The 22,644-nt window shown below is 41.9% G+C and overlaps 1 protein-coding gene across 3 annotated transcripts in view; it reads right to left on the bottom strand.

Moving 5' to 3' along the window:
* Nucleotides 1-769: 769 nt before the first annotated feature.
* The window catches only part of LOC123954475 (zinc finger protein 268-like), a 34,505-nt gene continuing 12,630 nt past the window's right edge, over nucleotides 770-22,644 (bottom strand). For 2 of the 3 annotated variants that reach the window (XM_046025685.1, XM_046025686.1), the window contains exons 3-6: nucleotides 20,099-20,299; nucleotides 10,739-10,865; nucleotides 10,333-10,425; nucleotides 770-5,741 (exon numbers count right to left, since the gene is read on the bottom strand). In XM_046025685.1, the coding sequence (XP_045881641.1) occupies nucleotides 3,283-5,741; nucleotides 10,333-10,425; nucleotides 10,739-10,865; nucleotides 20,099-20,299 (2,880 nt within the window). In that variant the 3' untranslated portion in view covers nucleotides 770-3,282. The remainder of the gene's footprint in view (nucleotides 5,742-10,332; nucleotides 10,426-10,738; nucleotides 10,866-20,098; nucleotides 20,300-22,644) is intronic. The other variant, XM_046025687.1, reaches the window with a different exon arrangement.

Genomic DNA, 22,644 nt, shown 5'->3' with positions numbered 1-22,644 from the left:
GTATCCCCCACATGTCAATTTTTGGGAAAACCTGTAAAATGCTAGTTATTGTTCCTTGACTTTTCTGAGAATTATCAACTATTGCTAGAAGTCTCTGGAATTTCTTTCTGTTCTGGGGCTGAGACAGGGTTAGGACTGAGTAGATTTTCAAGTCAGGGATTCAAATCTTTACTTTTCCTTTTGTTCACTAGTTACAGGTCTATTCATTTTGTTAAATTTCATACTTTTTCTTTTCTTTACCCAAGGCGGGGCTCAAACCCACAACCCTGAGATCAAGAATTGCACACTCAAAAGACTGAGGCAGCCAGGTGCCCTAAATTTTCTTTTTCATTGCAGATTAAGACCTTAATGTTAGCATTAGCCTTTCCCACAATATTTCATTTGTCTTCAACATTATGTCACCATTTCTGGCATCTACTGGGTAACGTGGTGCATGTGGATTTGCCTCACACAATCAGAAACCTTAAACATCTAACTGACACAGGGTAGTAGTACACTGAATGTAGACTTTCTCTTAGGTATTCACTCTTTATTATGTGTGAATCTTCCTCAGAACATGTATGACAAAACACATATTCATGTTTTCCAGATTTGGGGGATATACTTTACATATCTGGCATTCCTTCTTTTCTTAAAAGATTTTATTTATTATTTATTTGACAGACAGAGATCACAAGTAGGCAGAGAGAGGGGAAGGGAAACAGGCTCCCTGCTGAGCAGAGAGCCCAATGTGGGGCTCGATCCCAGGACCCCGGGATCATGACCTGAGTCGAAGGCAGAAGCTTTAACCCACTGAGCCACCCAGGTGCCCCCCTGGCATTCCTTCTTTATACAACTTTCTCTTCCCTTCTGTGAACCATCCTTCTTCACCCCACGTATCTTTAGACCGGATCTCGTATAATGAACTGAATATAATAAGGACCAGCCATTCAGAAATCACTAAATATTTCCTCCAAAGAAGCAACAGTTTCTTTGGGTAAAAGATGGGATTCCCTCCTGAAGTACAGAGAAGAAAGTGGAGGGTGTTTTCAGAAATACTTGCAGTTTGGAACAGTCCTATTCCTCCAAAACAGTCCTAAATGCTATGGTGCCAACTCTTTTCAGGTAAATGCTCTTTCATGTACACAAACTGGTGAGGAAAACGGACTTTATAAGAAGGCAAGTGGCAGAATGACTTTTTATTACCCTGACTCTCCAGCTATACAAACAGGCATTAATTACCTTGGAGGTACTGCAGGGCCATTCCAGACCACCATGATGAAGCAAATGAAGCAATAAACTGAGTCAAATGATTTTTTTTTTGATTACTCAATGCATATAAGTTATATTTACACTACACTGTAGTGTATTAGGAGTGCAAAAGCATTATGTCTTTAAAAATAAAAAAGCAACGTATACACCTTATTTAGGAATATTGCCAAAACACGCTGAGCTTTCAGCATATCACAAGCAGTAATGAGAGATCAACATAAGTAGTAATGAAAAGTGAGGAATATTGCCAGAATTACTACCACATGACACAGAGGCATGAAGTAACAAATGCTGTTGGAAAACTAACCCACTGGCTCAATGCAGGGTTGCCACAAGCCTTCACTTTGAGGGGGAAAAAGCATTCCCTGCAAAGCACAGCCAATGAAGTGTACCTGCACACATCTCCGCGGCATCACTTAAATGTCTGCCTGAGACACATACCGGGGACTCAAATAAAAAGACAAATGCGCTAGAGTTGTAAGTGACAATAACTAAAGCTACCATGGGTAGTCTGTATAGAAGGAACTACTTAATAATTGCAGGAAAATGTTACCAGAAAACAAAAGTTGTTTTCTTTCTGGTACTTAAGGAGTCCATCAGAAATCTGACATCTAGAATGAATATCTTAGCCTACCTTAATGATCATGCCGACTTCTTCGCAGCGCACCACGAGTGATGAGCCCACCATGACCTCCTACGCTCAGAGATTATCTTAAAGAAAATCAAGATGTTCTAACTGGTGGGGGCAGAACACATTCCAGCTACACAAGCACCTGATTTGGCACTATACCGACATATGTAACTAAGGAAGTCGTTGCCAGGCCCACTTACAAAGGCTACAAAGTAGTAGGGAAGGTTTGTAGTATTGAAATGGATTTTTAATAAATCATATCATTCTAGTAGCAAGTTGTATTTATTAAAAACAATGTTGCTATGCAAAGTACAAGTCCCCGGACAATGGCATGTATCTACCTAACTTACCTCTCCTATGTGACATTCACAGGTAAAATGCCAAACTACACAAAACTCACACAGTACCAAGGAAGATAACATCTAAATATCCTGTAGGGCTTTCAGTGTATTTCTGGTTATTGTGATTGCATTTATTTACTTGGAAAAATATATATATTCCATTTTGGACATGCCTATCATTTATAGTTGAGGTTTTCTCCAACCTTTTCCTAACAATTTGGAACATTTGGAACACAATTTCCCTCACAATAATTTGTAAAGGAAATTGTTTTCCAAATTAATCAAAGTAACAGTAAAGGGAACCTTTCTACTGAGACTTTTGATACCACCACACATTATTAATTTTTTAATGGAAGTTTGTCTTTCCTATATCAAGAACTTGCCTAATTGATAGTAGAGTTTCTCCAAAGTATGAGCTTCTGATACATAAAGTATGTGTGATTTTGATAATTCTGCCATTCATTGGTTTCCATTTTTCTCATTAAAATACTGTTTTAAAAAATCCTCCTGTTTAATACGAATTTCAAAACAGTGTGTTCCATATTCACTTGTTTTATGAAACTTCCTCTTTGCAAATTTATCAAAGTAAAAAATTTAGCACAGTAAAAAAATAACTTTCCAATATTCACTTCCTTGCTATGGTTCACTTGTACAAGCTTTAAAAAGCATATGACTTGGGGCGCCTGGGTGGCTCAGTGGGTTAAAACTTCTGCCTTTGGCTCAGGTCATGATCTTGGGGTCCTGGGATTGGGCCCTACATCAGGTTCTCTGCTCGGCGGGGAGCCTGCTCCCCACCCCCCCGCCTGTCTACTTGTGATCTGTGTCAAATAAATAAATAAAATCTTAAAAAAAAAAAGGTATGACTTGCTGCTGAAAACTTCCATGGGGTTCACTGAACTCATAACATTCCTGTGTGCATTTACTGGGGGGTGGGGGTGGGGAGGGTATGTGTAAAAAGCAGCTTTCTGTGGGCATCCCTGTCCATACTGTGCATTCACAGGTTTCTATTCAGTATTAGTTTCCTGGTGTACAATGAGATGATCTCACAGAGTTTCTCCTCTATGTGAATTTCTTGGTATTTCCTATGAGTTGACTTTTGGAAGAAAATTTCTTAACATTTAACTCATCAACACGTTTTTCATCTGCATGAGTTCTCTGATGCATAATGAGCTGTGACTTCCAACAAAAGGCTTTTCCACATTCAGTGCATTTACAGGGTTTCTCTCCCGTGTGAGTCCTCTGATGCGCACTGAGGATAGACTTCTGAGAGAAGGTTTTCCCACATTCATCGCATCCATAGGGCTTCTCCCCTGAATGAGTTCTCTGATGTACAATGAGCTGAGATTTCCTAATGAAAGCCTTCTCACATTCACTGCATTCATAGGGTTTCTCTCTTGTGTGCATTCTCTGATGTACAATGAGCCGTAACTTTCCACTGAAGGACTTCTCACACTGGCTACATTTATAAGGGCTTTCCCCTGTGTGAGTTCGCTCATGTACAATGAGTAGTGACTTCCAAATGAAGGCCTTCCCACATTTGTTACATTCATACGGTTTCTCTCCTGAATGAGTTCGCATGTGTATAATGAGATAGGACTTGCTACTAAAGGCTTTCCCACAGTCACTGCATCCATAAGGTTTTTCCCCTGCATGAGTTCGCTGATGAGAAATGAGCTGATCTTTCCTGTTGAAGGCTTTTCCACACTCGCTGCATTCATAGGGATTTTCTCCTGTGTGGATTCTCTGATGCACAATGAGCTGTGAATTGAAACTGAAGGATTTCCCGCATTCATTGCACTCATGTGGTTTCTCTCCTGTGTGAGTTCTCATATGGATAATGAGGTATGACTTGCTCCTGAAGGCTTTGCCACACTCACTGCATCCATAGGGTTTCACTCCCGTGTGACTTCTCTGATGCACAATGAGCTGCGACTTCAAGCTGAAGGCTTTCCCACACTGATTACATCCATATGGTTTTACCCCAGTGTGTGCTCCCTGATGTACGATGAGCTGCGACTTGAAAGTGAAGGCTTTTCCGCATTCACTACAACCATACGGTTTCTCCCCTGTATGGGTTCTCTGATGTACAATAAGGTTTGACTTTGTATTAAAGGCTTTGCTACAGTCGCTGCATTCAAAGGGTTTCTCTCCCGTGTGAGTTCTCTGATGTATAATGAGCTGTGACTTCAAACCGAAAGTCTTCCCACAGTCACTGCATTCATAGGGCTTCTCCCCAGCATGGGTTCTCTGGTGTGAAATAAGCTGGTATTTCCGACTGAAGGCTTTCCCACATTCATGGCACTCATAGGGACTCTCTCCTGTGTGGATTCTCTGATGTATAACGAGTTGTGAATTGAAACTGAAGGCTTTCCCACAGTCACTGCACTCGTGGAGTTTCTCTCCTGTGTGAGTTCTCATATGGATAATGAGGTACGACTTGCTCCTGAAGGCTTTGCCACATTCACTGCATACATAAGGTTTCATTCCTGTGTGACTTCTCTGATGCACAATGAGCTGGGACTTCAAGCTGAAGGCTTTCCCACACTGGACGCACCCATAAGGCTTTACTCCTGTGTGAAGCCCCTGATGTACGATGAGCTGCGACTTGAAAGTGAAGGCTTTTCCACATTCACTACAACCATACGGTTTCTCCCCTGTATGGGTCCTCTGATGTACCATAAGGTTTGACTTTGTATTAAAAGCTTTCTGACATTCGCTACATTCAAAGGGTTTCTCTCCTGTATGAATTCTCTGATGTATAATGAGCTGAGACTTCAAACCAAAAGTTTTCCCACATTCACTACAACCATAGGGTTTCTGTCCTGAATGAGTTCTCTGGTGTGAAACGAGCTGGTCTTTCCTACTGAATACTTTCCCACACTCGCAGCACTCATAGGGACTCTCTCCTGTGTGGATTCTCTGATGTATAACGAGTTGTGAATTGAAACTGAAGGCTTTCCCACAGTCACTGCACTCATGGAGTTTCTCTCCTGTGTGAGTTCTCTGATGGACAGTGAGGTAGGACTTGCTGCTGAAGTCTTTCCCACATCCCTCACATTTGTAGGGTTTCTCTTCTACATGAGTTCGTTGATGCACTGCAAGGTAGGACTTACTGCTGAAGGTCTTCCCACAAAAACTGCATTCGAAAGGTTTTCCTCCTATGTACGTTTGCTGGCATATGAGTTGTGACTTCCTGTTGACAATTTTTCCAGATTCATTACTTTCACTGTATTTTATTCCAATAACAGTTTGCTCATGTTTAGAATGGTGAAATGATTCCCTATATGCATGAAACTCATTAGGATTATTCTTTCCAGCATTACTATTGAAATCTGTATTATATTTAAAACTTATTCCACGTGCGATGTATTTATGAAGGTTTTGTCCTGAAGAAACATAATTTGTACTAAGAAGGCACAGTTTTCCAAATGTAGTACATTTGTAGCCTTTTGCCATACTTTCCAGCTTGCCTTGATCTTCCTGATGGCATTCCATATGATCAATTTCCCCGACTTTTTCTAGCAATGAAAACAGTTGTACGTTAAAAATAACATGAACCTCACAGAGTATAAAAACACCTTAAAAATGCCATGTCAAGAGAGTATACTTTTAGTTTCATATATAGTCTCTGAATATAAGTAAAATCTCAAGTGTAAATGTGCCAAAACTCCTGGCCAGGGAGAACAAACAAAATGAAAAATGAAGATAGGCACAGAAAACGGACAATGACTAGGGACGGTTTTAAGTTTTAAAATGTTGGTAAAGAAGGTAAAATACACACAAGTAAAAATAAGAAAGATATAAACCAGTTGGAAGGCATCTCAGCATTATATTATTTCAACGAAAAATTGTTGAATCCCTATTATGTGCCAAACACTGTGCTGAACTCAGGAGAAACTCAGAAAACACAGTTTACGGTCCTCTTGGGAATGAAGTTCTACTGCATACCCAAATACATGAAAATAAACACACAAGAAAAAAATCAGTGTGATGTTTCAGAACACTGAGGACAAGCAGCAGGGAATAAAGTTTCCAGAGAAACCAAAAAAAACTGTTTGGTATAAAGGATCAGAGTGAGAATAGCATCTGTCTTTAATCTAATGACATCAGCATCATTTAGGGGACAAAACACAGAGCATTCAGGAGTAAAGCATAAACTCTTAAGAGACAAAGGTCTCAAATTTTATGTTACATGCACTCTTTCACAGGAAGCTACTCAAAGAGGTGCTCCAACAAAACAAACCAAGAAAAAAGATGACACAGAAGAAATATGGAAAATAAAATCTAAAAGGAGACTCCAGGATAAAACACTGTAGTACAGCCTGGGTATGAAGTCACCTAGGGTTATGCTGAAGCACATCAAGGGACAATGAAGCAGCCTCATCAGGAAGAGACAGAATCATTAATGCAGCTGAACATAGCACACGAATGGTAAGAAGAGAGAAAACTCAGCAGGCAAATAGAACAACTCAAAAGAAAAAAATGCTGTGTGAACAAAAATTAGCCATTGCAGATCTGCATGATTCACCTGTGAATAGGAATGACATAGTCATAAAGATGTAAAAACTGAAGACTAATCTAACAGGAGTCCCCATTCTGGGAGAGCAGCCACAGCGAATGCCACATAGCAGGCACCAGCTCACAGTGCACTGACACCCTGGTTGGGCAGGCTGCGCAAGGACTTCCTGCTGTGGCAGTGGCCTGGTAAGCCCTCGGTTCTGCTCTCTGAGCATAGTTCCCTTTTCCATTGTCTTCTGCGGCCACACTCAAGATGGCTGTTTGGGGCGGGGAGGTGCCTGGGTGGCTCAGTGGGTTAAAGCCTCTGCCTCCGGCTTGGGTCATAATTTCAGGGTCCTGGGATCGAGCCCCACATCGGGCTCTCTGCTCAGTGGGGAGCCTGCTTCCCCCTCTCCTCTCTCTCTGCCTGCCTCTGCCTACTTATGCTGTCTGTCAAATAAATAAATAAATAAATAAAATCTTTAAAAAAAAAAAAATGGTTGTTTGGGAGAATACTATTCTATAGCTTCAGAATCTGAATTCTGTCAGTACAAGTGGAGTTTCCAGGGATTACTTCTGAACCACAGCCAGTAATCATCTTCAGTCACGGTTAAATAATATTTAAGTGTAGAAAATTCTGTCTTCCATTCATTGACTTTGGTATCATTTCCTGATTTCTGGAATTCTCTGAAATCTCCCTTAAGTTACCAACCATAATACCATTATCTGCCATTATTGTTGCAAAGAGAATGCTCAACAGAAAATGTATTAAGGTTTCCTAGGAAATCGAGATGTCAGAGCTGTGGCTAAGCAGGGGAAGTAGGAGGGTTATGTTTCCAGCCACAGAAGGGTTACAGGGTAGAGTGTTAGGACAGATTTAGTGTCCATGAGCTCTGAAAGTCTACAGGGATAAGACTATTAGCCAAACACATGGGCAAATCTGGTTCCCAGGCAAAGATTTATTGCTCTCTGGCCTATTCTTGATGGAAACATTTCTGAGTTTAGAACCACAGAACAGCCAGTAACACTCCCTCTCAAGCTACCATGATAGTCCAAAGTTCCCAATGTTCATTTCTCAGGGCATCTAGGAGAAGGTAACTCCCCCACTTGGGAACTGGTGCTTGGGAAAATATAATTTGGAGACTGTTAACAAAATGAAGAGGGATCAGATTTGAGAGGCAGGAAAACCTGGAATGAGATATTAAGGTCCTCTGATCTGCCATCTCCAAGCCCAAATTGCTGCCATGTTTTGTTCATGCTCTTTACTATTTGTTGCTTTGGTCAGCATATTACTTGAGGACGTCTAGATCGGGTCTACCCATTCTCTCCTGGTCAGCCTCCAAATACTTGACATTGTGCCTGAGGACTGAGTCCTGTGTCTTGTTGCTGCTCTACTGTCTAATTCTGGCTTTTGGGTTTTGTCATCAGTAGCATTCTGTTCGCCCTGCCCCCCTCAGTGTTCTATTCCCCCAGGAAAAACCACCTTCATCCCCTTTGGCTCTTTTTTATGGTATCTGCTTCCGTATTTCAAAATAACCAGCTTATTCTACTGCACATTGATTTTTTCCCCCGGTGATGATTATTCAGAATAATAGTGCGGCGAGTTCATTCTCCTTCACCCCGCCTTCTTCCACACTCCCCAAGATACACACACTGTCTCTTCTTACACCCCAGTCACTCTACTGAAAGCTATTTCATTGGGGTTAGCTCAGTCTTCAGTTTTTTCCAGTGTTTTCTACGCTACACATGTCTCTCCCCACTCTGGACTTGTCTGGCTGATTGCACATAAATAACTTATCTTTAACTGATGTTACCAGATGTTACCTGTGAACGAGGATCCAAGACTTCCACTAATATAGCACAAAAGGAAAACAGGAATGGTGGAATATTTTTGAAGATGTACGGACTGGAAGAAGAGTCTGACGGGAAGCCGCCTGGCCAAAGAGGTGGATGAAGGCCGCCAGCGCCGCCTCCAACAATCCTTCCTCCCTTGTCCTGACTGGCAGAAACCTGACTTTTCCTCCAAACCCATCCTTAAGGCCATGTGCTTCACATGGAAACGGGGACCCCTCTCCACTGCTACCTCTACCCCCACCCCAGAAGATGAAGCACCATTTACCTGAGCCAACACTGCCGGGCCCATTTCCCTTGCCAGAGTCTTCTTCAGACAGGGACATGGGATAAAAACCTAGCCCACCAAGCAGAGTTTGCTGAGACTTTCTGGAATAGGCTTTACCACCTGATTAGAAAGAAAGAGCCACATGGGAAAAGCAGTTCTCCTTGTTCTCCTGGCCACTGGTGTATCTGCAGGTGTTGGCTGGAACGGTAACAGCCATCAGTGACCACGAGGGGAGTGAACCTGAAGAAAATGCTGGGGTACTTAGAATGGCAGGGCAGAGATGGACCTTTGGTGATTTACCGAATCACTTAGTCAACCTTACAGCTGCCCCACTTCAGGACTTTTTGTGATGTGTCGTAATAAATAACTTCTGTTTCATAGACTGATTTAGGCTTAATCAGAAATGCAGCTGAAGCCATTCTAACAATACAAAGACTAACGGGATCCATGATGCCATGCCTGTGACAGAGCAACCACGTCAGGGAAACCTATCCTACAGCAATATCAAGATGAACAAAAGGAGGAAGACGTGTACATTTGGTTAATAAATAGAATGATCAAGAAATGAGATATTGGCCTTGTTCTGGGTGGGAACTGGGACCATGGGGGCCTTAAAAGACTTCTTAGGAAACCAAAATATTAAGAGATTTCAACAACGCTAGTGAAGAAAATTGTGTATAAAGGAGATTTACGCTGACTCTCCCGTACCAAGAGGAAGAGCTAGAAGCAGAGCAGAAAGAATAAAGAATGAGAAAGGTGAGAAGAAATTTCGAGGTAGCTATGGAGCCATGTGACAAACAATTCCAGTTTCTGAAAATGAGACAAAGGAGGGGCACATGCAGGGAAGATGCCCGGTACCAAAGGCCAGATGAAACAGGGACAGGCTGCCAATTACCAAAAGAGAAAAATAGCTCAAATCTTCAGAATGGATGTCTTCCAAGGTTACAATATATAGAAAAGTAGTGACTATGAAAAGTGCCTTTGGACTCAAAGGGGAGAACAAGAGAAGCCAGTAAAGCATAGAAAGAACACACACTTGGTCATGCAGTGTATGAGTGGGTTCCGTGGGTATCCCATAAGGGAGGCGGAAGGCTCGAGAGAGGGTAACTAAGATCCAAGGGGCAGGAGTGCACTTGGAAGGGACAGTGATGACTTCTAGTAGATTTGAAGGACAGGGAAGGACATTGGGACTGTGGTTATTGACTGTAAGTGTAAAAGATTTTAAAAATATAATTTAAAAGAAAGAAGGTAGAAGGAAGAGTAAAAGTCACACCAAGAGAGATACAGAGAAAAAGCCTGTCCAACTGCATAACAAAATGAGTCTACTCTCCTGGGAAAGTATGCAGGAAATGGAGAATGCCACAGAGAAAGAGATGAACTACGAAAGAATGGTTATGAATGAGACAAAAAGTACAAACATGAGGTGAATGTCGTGTCAGAATTCACATCAATTCTGAAAAGGAAGAAAAGATCTAAATATCCTCATCGCTCACCTGGATGGCCTTGACTTGGGATTTGGGCTGGCATCTTCCATGGTTCTTCTTGTTCCAACTTGAAGATGATGTCGGGTTTCCTGTCTTGATACCCTATGAATGGAAAATCACAAACAACCTGGACCAAAACTACCTCAAACCCTGTTCACGAAGGGAGAAGAGTTACGAAGTTCACGAAGGGGGTAGAGTTTTGAGGCAGCACGATAAAGCTGCCCTTCTGCCCCATGGCAAAGCAAAGACCATTTTCAACTAGCACATTCTGATGCCAAAAGGAGACTAAGAAAATCTGGCCTTTAAATATAAATCCAAAATCACTAAGAACACTGCAAAAGCCACCCAGCTTTCAGCAACCAAGAAGGGGAAGCCTGGAGATTAGACACAGTCCTTTCGGGGAGGGAGTTCCTACCCAGGGACACCAGGTTGCTGTAGTTCTCCAGCATCACACTCCGGTACAGGTGCTTCTGGGAGGGGTCCAGCAGCCGCCACTCTTCCCAGGTAAAGTCCACAAACACATCCACGAATGACAACGGTCCCTGAAAGAGCATATTCCTATTCAATCTCCAATTCTTTCCTGAGTTTCTGGGAAACAACAAGCTGCCTAGGATGTCCATTGTTTATATTCTACTTTGTGAAGAAAGCAAAAATTTATTGAAAACATTCCATCAATGTATATTCAATCAGTCAGCCTTTCACTGAACATGTGAGAATACCAGGTGCCAGATAGTCAGCGAGGTCCAGGTGACAGAACTTGAATGAAGGGACATCTGGGTGGCTCAGTCATTTAAGTGTCCATCTCTTGATTCACTCAGGTCAGGATCTCAGGGTTCTAGGATCAAGCCTCGTGTCGGGCTTCACGTTCAGCGGGGAGTCTGCTTGAGGATTCTCTCTCCCCACCTCCCTCTGCCCCTCCCCCTGCTTGTGCACTCTGTCTCTCTCGCAAATAAAATAAATCTTTTAAAAAAAAACTTGAATGAAACACAATCCTGTCCATAAGAAGTGTTCACCACTGTACAGAAAAGCGAACTTAAACATCTGTGAATGCAACTGGGACTCAAAGAAGCGAAGACAAAAGAACACACAGAGTATAACAAGGGCACAGAGACAGAAGCAGTGACACTACTCATTATAGAGACATCTTTGAATGTTTATCCTAGGAACCATCTACACACAGTAACCAACTGTCCCAGGTTACCCAGGACTAAGGGATTTCCCTAGACATGGGACCTTCGGTGCTAAAGGCAGGCCAGCTACAGGCCAACAGGAAAGGTTGGTCACCCTCCTTCTGCAACACGGCCTTAGCTCCAGCTGCCCAGTATTCAAAAAGTGCAGGTGACAGAAAAAAGGATGAAAGACACTCCTTCCCAAGAGAAGCGTTTAGCATTGCAGAAGAAAGAAAAGTTTAAAACATACAAACACAACAGAAGATTAGAGAAGCTAAGATGAACAACAGGGAGAGTAAGACAGGGGCACAAAGGAGGAAGCCAGCAATGCCACGGGAAGTGTCACGCTGAATCTGTGAAAGGGTGCTGTGGGAGCAGCCACTGTGAGAGAAGACGTGCCAAACCTTCAGTGGCACAAAAGTGCAAAAGCTCTAAGTAGCGCCAATTTGTGGGGCAAATGATCTGAGTAAGAAGATAAACAGATGGCAAATAAGCATATGAAAGACACTCAACATCATATATCATTAGAGAATTGCAAATGAATCACACACCATCACACACTTATTAGAATGGCTGACATTGTAAAAGTAGTAATACCACCACCAAATTTCATGAAAGACATGAACATAAACATCCAAGAAGCTCAAAAGAATCCAACAAAGATGAACTCAAAGGAATCCATGCCAAGAGCTATCACATTTTCTACAAAGACAAAGGGCATACAAGGGATCCTCAGTAAGCTTATAATCAGATTTCTCATCAGAATCTTTCGATGCCTGAAGGCAATGGACCCATATATTCAAAGAGCTAAAAGAAACATTCCCAGAAAAACAAATGGGAGTTTATTACCGCTAGACTTGCCTGAAAGAAATGTTCAAGGGAGCCTTACAGGTGAAACAGAAGGACACTATAAAATAACTCAAAGCTGTATGAGGAAATAAAGATCTTAATAAAGGTAGATACATGGACAATGATAAAAGATAGTATTACTTTAACTTTGGTTTCTAACCCCACATTTTGTCTTCTTACATAATTATAAGAAACTAATGCATTTAAAATAATTTAGTAGGTTGTGTTTAGGGGCACACAATGTACAAAGATGTAATTTTGTGACATCAGTAACCAAAATGGGTGGGGACAGAACTGTAGAGGAGCAGAATCTTTGTACAGTAACAAAGTTAAGTGGTATAATTTCAAATAAGAATGCTATAATTTTAGGAAGCTGAACATAATCCCCGATAACCACAAAGGAAATATCTATATACTTTACACAAAAGGAAATAAGAAAGGAATTTAGATATTTAACTACAAAAAAGAAATTAAACACAAAAGAAGACAGTAATATAGGGACTGAGAGACCAAAAAAAGATATAAGGTATATAGAATTCAGATAGAAAGAAATAAGTCCCTCCTTATCAGTAATTACTTTAAGTGTAAATTGATTAAACTATCTAGTCAAATACAGAGATTGGCAGAATGCCCTAAAAACCATGTCCCAACTATAAGTTGTCTAAAAGAGACTCACTTCAGATCCAAAGATAAAAACAGATTGAAAGTGAAAGAATGGATAAAGATATTCCACACAAATAGTAACGAAAAGAGAGCAGGGAGGGTACTGCCACCATCAGACACAAGAGACTTCAAATCAGAAAAGGTTATAAGAGGGGGTGCCTGGGTGGCTCAGTTGGTGAAGCGTCTATCTTGCGCTCAGGTCATGATCCCAGAGTCCCAGAATCGAGCCCCACATTGGGCTCCCTGGTCTGCAAGGAGTCTGCCTCTCCCTCTTCCCCTCACCCCATTGTATCCTCTCTCTTTCTCAAATGAATAAAATCTTGGGGAAAAAAAAAGAAGGTTATGAGACCAAAAGAGACCTTATATATTATTAAAGATTTAAGACCACAAGAAGCTATAACAATTATAAAGTTATACATGTAATAACAGATTATTGAATTATATGAAGTAAAAACTAACATAATTGAAGGGAGAAAGTTTTATAATAACTAGAAATGTCAATATCCCACTCTCAATAATGGATAGAACAACTAGACAGAAGACAAGTAAGAAAACAAAACACTTAAAGCAACTAGATCTAAGAGACATATGCAAAATATTCTACCCAACAAGAGCATACACATATTCTTCAAGTGCACATGGGACATTGTACAGGATAGACTATGTGAAAGCCCATAAATTAAGTCCCAATAGATATTAAAGGCTAAAGATCAGGGCACCTAAGTGTCTCACTCAGTTAAGCATCTGACTCTTGACTTTGGCTTAGGTCATGATCTCAGGATTGTGCAGCTGAGCCCTGTGTTGGGTCCACGCTGGGCATGGAGCCTGCTTAACATTCTCTCTCCCACTCCCTCTGCCCCTCTCTTACCACTCACACATTCTCTCTCTTAAAAAAAAAAAAAAGATAGGGGTGCCTGGGTGACTCAGTGGGTTAAAGCCTCTGCCTTTGACTCAGGCATGATCTCAGGGTCCTGGGACTATGCGGTGCATCGGGCTCTCTGCTCAGCAGAGAGCCTGCTTCCCCCTCTCTCTCTGCCTGCCTCTCTGCCTACTTGTGATCTCTGCCTGTCAAATAAATAAATAAAAAATCTTAAAAAAAAAAAAAGATGAAAACCAGAAAACTTTGCTCAAAGACATTTTAAAAGATATACATAAATGGAAACATATTGTATGTTCATGGACTGGAAGGCTTATCATTAAGATGTCAATACTACTCACAGTGATCTATATATTAAGTATAATCCTTGTCAAAATCCCACTGACACTTTTTTTGCAGAAACAGAAAAGCCCATCCTAAAACTCATATGGAATCTCAAGGGACCCTGAATAGCCAAAACAATATAGAAAAAGAACAAAGCTGAAGGACTCACATTTCCCTATTTCAACACTTAAAACAAAGCTCTAGTAATTATAGCAAAGTAATACTGGCATAAAGACTGACATACAGATCAATGGAATAGAATAGAGAACCCAGAAATAAACCCTTGCATATATGATCAAATGACTTTTTCTAATCTTAAAATATTTTACTCAACAGTTAATATTGCTAATAAAAAATAAAACCCCTTGTCAGATAGTGATTTTAGGTTTCACATCCATAATTATTCAATGGTCAAATGATTTCAAAATGGCATCAGTACCACACGATGGGGAAGGAAACCATCTCAACAAAAGCTGCTGGGAAAACTCGATATCCACAAGAATTAAATGCGGTTGGATCCTTACCTAACATCATACATAAAAACAAACTCTAAAATCTTAGCAAGGTTTTCTGTAGCTATCTACGAGCTCTTTTATAGTTAACATGGAAAGGCGGAGGGAAAAAAATTAGCCAAAACAATTCTGAAGAACAAAGGCGAAATATCCCCAGTAGCCCATTTTAAGACTTCCTGTAAACTCTAGACAGTGTGATGCTGGTGAAAGGTCAGACACAAGATGAATGAAACAGCAAGCAGAGCCTAGAAATAAACCCACACAAACCTTATCTCCTGGGGTTTTTGTTTTTGTTGTTGTTGTTTTAAGATTTTATTTATTTATCTGACAGAGAGAGGCACAGTGAGAGAGGGAACACAAGCAGGGGCAGTGGGAGAGGGAGAAACAGGCTTCCCGCTGAGCAGGGAGCCCGACCTCAGAGCTCGATCCCAGGACTCCAGGATCATGACCTGAACTGAAGGCAGATGCTCAATGACAGCCACCCAGGCGCCCCTGATTTTTTTTTTTAAACAAGACATAAAAGCAATTCAATATAGAAAGGAAAATCTTTTCAACAAATGGTGCAGGAACACTTGCATATCCACAAACATAAAAAATAAACTTTAGGAGCACCTGGGTGGTCAGTTGGTTAAGAGTCTTCCTTTGGCTCAAATAAATAAAATCTTTAAAAAAAAAAAAAAGTCTTCCTTTGGCTCAGCTCATGATCCCAGAGTCCCAGGATCGAGCCTCGCATCGGGTTCCTTGCTCAGCGGGGAGTCTGCTTCTGCCTCGCTCTCTGCCCGGTGCTCCCCCTACTTGTGGTCACTCCCTGTCAAGTAAATGAATAAAATCTTTTAAAAAAATTTAAGATTTTATTTATTTATTTGTCAGAGAGAGAGAGTGTGTGTGTGTGCACAAGTAAGCAGAGGCAGAGAGAGAAGCAGGCTCCCTGTGGAGCAAGAAACCCGATGCAGGACTTGATCCCAGGATCCTGGGATCATGACCTGATCAGAAGGCAGCGGCTTAACCCAATGAGCCACCCAGGGGTCCCTAAAAAAATTTTTAAAAAAGCCTCAACCTCAACACATAACCTCAACACATAACCCAACCCTATACAAAATTTAATTAAAAATGGATCATAGACTTAAATGTAAAAGCTAAACCTATAAAAGTCTAGAGAGATACAAGAGAAAATTTGTGTACTTTGGTTTGGGTAATAAGATGTTACGTTTATTTATTCATTTTGTTCAGCAGGCTCCACTCCCTGTATGGGGCTTAAATTCATGACCCAGAGATCAAGAGTTGCATGTTCCACCAACTGAGCCAAACAGGTGCCTGCGCAATGAGATTTCAGATATAAACTCTATCCATTCTAAAAAATAAAACTGAGAAAACAGAATTTATCAAAATCAAAATACTTGGTCTGTGAAAGTCGGTGTTACAAAAATGAAAAGACAAGCCAGAGACTGAGAGAAAACATTTACACATACTTTTCTGATGAAAGACTTGAATCTCAAATAGGTAAAGTCTCTTAAAAATCAATGGCAAGAAAACAACCCAAGTAAAAATTGGGGAAAAGATCAGACACAGAACAGATACTTCACCAAAGATACTCAGAGAGCAAAATATTAAAGATACTCAATAATACTGGGTATAGAGAAACGCAATTTAAAACCACAATGAAATACCACCTCACATATACTAGTATGATAAGTTTTACAGACCTGACAATACCAAGCACTGGCCAAGACAAGGAGCAATAGGAACCCTCATTCACGGCTGCAAAGAGCGCAGAATCACACAGCCACTTTGGCAGATAACCCAGCAATCATGCTGCTAGGTATTTATCCAGCTGGTGGGAAAACTCATGTTTACATAAAAACCCGTATGATGGACACTGGGGAGGATATGTGCTACGGTGAGTGCTGTGAAGTGTGTAAGCCTGATGACTCACAGACCTATACCCCAGGGCAAATAATATATTCTATGTTAATAAAAATAATTTTTAAAATAATAAAATTTTTAAAATCCATAGGTGAATGTTGACAGCATTTGTAATCATCAAAAACTAGAAGCATGTGGATATCAAGACTTACTATAAATAAAGACAGTGTGAAGCTGGCACAAGGCCAGAAAAGCAGACCAAGTGTGGAGAGCATGGCAGGATCGCTCGTGTCCAATGGCAACACAAGCAGCCAAGGGCACTGCCAGGAAGACCAGTTATCATGGAAACCAGTGTCCAGAACCAAAAATCAGCAGAACAAGAAGAGGCCTGCAGAGGCCTAAGACTGATTAAACTCCTTTAATGATTGATAATACGTATTCAAGAGAGAGAGAGAGAACATGGAGTAGAGGGACGGGTGCAAGAGGGAGAGAGACACTTTTTTTTTTAAGATTTTATTTATTCGGGGCGCCTGGGTGGCTCAGTGGATTAAGCCGCTGCCTTCGGCTCGGGTCATGATCTCAGGGTCCTGGGATCGAGCCCCGCAGAGAGCCTGCTTCCTCCTCTCTCTGCCTGCCTCTCTGCCTACTTGTGATCTCTCTCTCTCTCTGTCAAATAAATAAATAAAATCTTTAAAAAAAAAAAAAGATTTTATTTATTCATTTGACAGAGATCACAAGTAGGCAGAGAGGCAGGCAGAGAGAGAGAGAGAGAGAGGAGGAAGCAGGCTCCCCGCCAAGCAGAGAGCCCAATGCGGGGCTTGATCCCAGGACCCTGGGACCATGACCTGAGCTGAAGGCAGAGGCCTTAAACCACTGAGCCGCCCAGGTGCTCTGGGAGAGAGACTCTTAAGCAGCTTCCCCGCTGAGTGTGGAGCCTGACGCAGGGCTCGATCCCACCTCCCTGATATGTGACCTGAGCCAAACCTGAGTCACTTAACCTGCTGAGCCACTCAGGCGCCCCTGATTAAACTGCTTTAATAAGGGAAGACACCGTCAGACTCCTCAGATGCTGACTCGTTCATGTCCGAATGTATCAGAAAGGCAACTGCCGCCACAGACTCTGCCCAAGCGACCTCTGAGCAGAACAGCCTCTCCACAGCTTGAACACAGTCAGGAGCACATGGCAAGAGCGACCAGACCAGCCCGTGCCCTCAGCCCAACTCGTGGACACTCGTGGACAGACTTCGCATTTGGTTTGTTCAGCTCTTACCCCTGCTACCTCCTGTTTGTTGCGGGACTTTGTACGATGCTTTGCTCTGTGTGATGTGTCCGAAGCCACATTAAGTGAAATGTCATTGAGTCTGAAATCCTGAACTGCTTCACGATTTTGTTCACCTTGTTTTGTAACTGCACAAACCAGACACAGCTCGTGTGCACCTTCACAGCATGCTTGTGACACCGACGGTGGAAGAAAGAGTTAGGACACCAAACCATACGTATGGACACCTGACACGTGACAAAGGCGGCACTGCTGGGCCAGAGGCAGAAACCAATCGCTTCACTGGAATCAGGACAAGTGGACAGCTCTGTGGAAAAAATAAATCTTGACTTCCACCCACACCAACATAAAAATTCATCCTAGATATATTATAAATCTCAATGTGAAAGGTAAAATAATAACAAAGAAAAACATCTTCCTGAGCTTCAGATAAGAAAAAAGCATTTAAATTGGACACAAAAAGCACAATCAATAAAAAAATGTATAAATCAGAGTAAGTTAAAATGAGAAATATCTGTTCATCAAAAGACAGCACTAACAGAATGAAAAGGGAAGCAAAACAAAAAAATACTGAACAAGAGTTAATGCTATTCATACTGAAATATTTACAGGAAGCATGATGAAACCCGAAATATATTAAGAAATGCACCAAAAATAAGATGGCTTAAAGGATGCAAAGAGAGACAGAGACAAAGGAAGACACTGTGATAGCACAAGTACAGGAAAGTGTTAATGGCAAATTCTGGGTGATGGGTACACAGAGGTCCACCAACATCCTTTCAACCTTGCCCTCTGTTTCAAAATTTTTATAACACAGTATTAGAGGTAAAAGAAGCACCCCAAGTAAAATTTGAAAATGGACTTGGTATCAAGTAAGTTTTAAACTTTTATGTGCACGTATCACTGAATCCTGTGAAAATGAAAAGTCAATTATAACAGGATTGAGGTGGGACATGGTATTATGCATTTCTTTCTTTTTTTTTTTTTAAAAAGATTTTATTTATTTATTTGACAGACAGAGACACAGCGAGAGGGAACACAAGCAGGAGAATTGGGAGAGGGAGAACCAGGCTTCCCATGGAGCAGGGAGCCTGATGCGGGGCTGGAACCCAGGGATCATGACCTGAGCCATACCCAGGCGCTTACTGACTGAGCCACCCAGGCGCCCCGATAGTCTGCATTTCTAACAAGCTTCCAGAACACAAAAAAATTCATGTAAACCAGTAAGAAAAAAGACAGAAAAACCAGAGGCAACTAAATGTCAAATAAAAATGACAAAAAGTATTCATTCTCTTTAGCTAGCAGGAAATGCAAGTTAAACCCATAAAGAGACACCACCATACCACCACAACAATAGTTCAAATGCAAAAGACTAACAATAGAAATTGTTGGCCAAGAACTTAAAGCAAGGGGAACACACAAACACTGCTCTCCTAGCATGAGTTCTAAATAGAAGAGGATGGGTATTTAATGAAATTCTCTTACTGAGAAACAGAAACAGTAAACCAAGACAAACCTGCCACACCTGGGTGGCTCAGCAGGTTAAATGTTTGCCTTTGGCTCAGCTCATGATCCCAGGGTCCTGGGACAGAGCTAGGAAGCCTGCTTCTCCCTCTGCTGCTCCGCCTGCTTGTGTTCTCTTTCTCTCTGACAAATAAATAAAATCTTTTTTTTTTTTTTAAAGATTTTATTTATTTATTTGACAGAGAGAGATCACAAGTAGGCAGAGAGGCAGGCAGAGAGAGTGAGAGGGAAGCAGGCTCCCTGCCGAGCAGAGAGCCCGATGCGGGACTCGATCCCAGGACCCTGAGATCATGACCTGAGCCGAAGGCAGCGGCTTAAACCACTGAGCCACCCAGGCGCCCCCAAATAAATAAAATCTTAAAAAAAAAAAAAAAGATACAGGTGTCACACCATTATCATAAACTAAAAATGCATATATAGCAATAACAATACATATTTTGTGAACACATTCAAACAAAAGAAATCCATGGAAAACAAAGTAATCTGGGGGGTGGGGGGGATTGAAATTGACTATGGGAAATCAGAAAATGTGTAAATAAAGACAGATAGGGACCTTACACAGACCGTGATGATAAACAGACTACAACTAAAAAGTGATTAACTTAGCCCTCTGACGTAAGGAACCCCATCCCTCCCCAACCAAAAAAAAAAAAAAAGAGAGAGAGAGAGAGAGAACTAAAGAAAAGAAGCAGGAATAAACAAGCAAACAACTCACCCGAGACTGGGTGGTTTTGGGCTGCTCCTGGGAAATAAACAGCCACTCTAGAACCTGCTCTGTCCTGTGATTCTTGTGTCTTTGCCAGGGTCCTCCAGGGAGAGGCCGGTGGTCAGGGGTCCCTTGACCCAGGATGGCTTCCTGACCTTGCAGCTCTCTGGCTCTGAGGCATGAACTCTCTTGTTCTTGGAGAGGTGGGACCTGCGGGCATGAGAGCAAACTCACGTTAACAACCAAAACTCCCCGGGGCACCTGGGTGGCTCAGTGGGTTAAAGCCTCTGCCTTTGGCTCAGGTCATGATCCCATGATCATGGCTCTCAGCTCCGCAGGGAGCCTGCTTCCTCTTCTCTCTCTACCTGCCTCTGCCTAGTTGTGATTTCTCTCTGTCAAATGAATAAAATATTAAAAACAAACAAACAAACAAAAAAACCTCCCCTAGGCCCTAACCTCAGTCTCCTGTGCTGGATGTTCTGCCCGCTGTGCTCAGCGTAACTGTGGGGCGGACCCAGTGCAACGACGACAGTCCCTGCCCCACTTCTGGACACAGGTGCCCAGGAGCCCCGAAGTTGCAGCAGCCACCCTAGGAGTTGAACAACCACAGGCAGTCACTCAAATAGACAGCTACAACTGTGCTTAGGCCGGGCGTATGCAAGCCACAGATTTTGAATGAGCCAGACAGGGTTAGAGTCTCTTCCCTCGTTATTTAAATGCCCATCAACAAGTCACTTCCTCTCTCGCACGGAGTCCTACTTCTTGCTGCGGTGAGAACATTGGCACAGGGTAGCATGAGGTAGCAGCGCAGTTTTTTATTCTTCCGAAAATTCCCAATGAATGCAGACAAGCCCAATCACAGTGGTACAGGAAAAAGCCCATAGACGTCCACACCAAACCAACACAGTCCAGGTGACAGAGTCTCCTCACAAACATCAAGATATATGCAGAGGTGACTTCAGAGCATAGAACAGATCCCAGGAGAGAAGAGTGAATGATGAGGGAAGATTCTGATGGGCCACACACTGCAGATCCCCAAAGTCACCAATAATGTGCGCCCCCAATCGGAAGACAATCCCAAAGTCACTAAGTGACCTGATAGCACTGTAGCCACCCTAAGCACACAGGAGTTTGAAAAATAACTGGCAAACATCCTTTCCAGACACAAAGATCTTCGCTCTGAGGGAAAAGTGCTAAAAATCATGCCCAATTGCTCAACACAGAAGATTAAGGTACTGAGAGGAATGACAGAGAGACAGAGACAGAAGAGGGGGGAGGGGAGGGGAGGGGAAAGGAAAGGAGCAAAGGGGGAAGTAGGGGGGAAGAGAGGAGAGGTCCAAACAACTAGAGGGAAAAGACAGAGAAGGGAGAAAGGCTACCAGACAGTAAGAGGGAAGCATTCAGATCTTATTCCAGAAATTAACCACAAAATATGTAAATGTGAAAGAAATGCATTAGAAGACAAGGCATGCTGAAGGAAGCGGAGGGCTAGAGGCCAAATAAAGGGCTTCCTGACAAGGTGTAGCACTGAAGTATAAGTTTGTTTCTGTCTGTAAAAGAATCACTGAGAAGATGAACTGGAACATTAAAAATGGTGACTTCTGCAGGAGGGACGGAACGGGGCAGAAGGGATGGAAGTAAGTCGGTTTCCACTTTTGAATCATGTATAAATATCTTACATAATCAAAAAGAGGGAGGGCAAACCTTAAAGCTGTAAGTAAGTGTCAACAAATATGTATTTATCAAACTGAAAACAAAACTACAGAAGAATAATTTTTCTAACTGATCTTTAGATAAAATGAGCTACCAAGACAAACTGAACTTCATTCAGCATCCTTGTTAGTAAAAAAAAATTATAATTTTAAAACCATTCTATGGACATTGTAGGATATGACAGTTCTATTACCATTATTAAGAACCAAGATATCTGGGGGCACCTGGGTGGCTGAGTGGGTTGAGTCTCTGCCTTCGGCCCAGGTCATGATCTCAGGGTCCTGGGATCGAGCCCCATGTTGGGCTCTCTCCTCAGCAGGGAGCCTGCTTTCTCCCTCTCTCTCTGCCTGCCTCTCTGCCTACTTGTGATATCTCTCTCTGTCAAATAAATAAATAAAATCTTAAAAAAAAAAAAAAGAACCAAGATATCTGGATTTAACAGATACATTCATCACATCCATCATAGAACAGCAGAACACGCACTCTTTTCATACACACATGGAACAGTCTCCCAAGCAGATCACACATTAGGCCATAAAACGAATCTCAACAAACTCAAAAAGACTGAAGTCATTCCAAGCATCTTTTCTGACCACAATGCTATGAAACTAAGAATCAACCAAGAAAAAAATTTGGAAAAAACACGAATATATGGAGGTTAAGTAACATATTACCAAACAATGAATATGTCATCCAGGGAACCAAAGAGAAAATCAAGAAAACACGTGGAGAAAAACGGAAAATGAAAACACGATAGTCCCAAGTGTTTGGAATGTTTTAAGAGGAACGTTCATAGCAATACAGGCCCACCTCAAGAAATAAGAAAAATCTCAACCAACCAA

Source organism: Meles meles, chromosome 12 (genome assembly GCF_922984935.1).
Source record: "Meles meles chromosome 12, mMelMel3.1 paternal haplotype, whole genome shotgun sequence".
Classification (NCBI taxonomy): Eukaryota; Metazoa; Chordata; class Mammalia; order Carnivora; family Mustelidae; genus Meles; species Meles meles.
The sequence above is the reverse complement of the archived record's forward strand: the minus strand, read 5'-3'. Positions and strand labels throughout refer to the sequence as shown.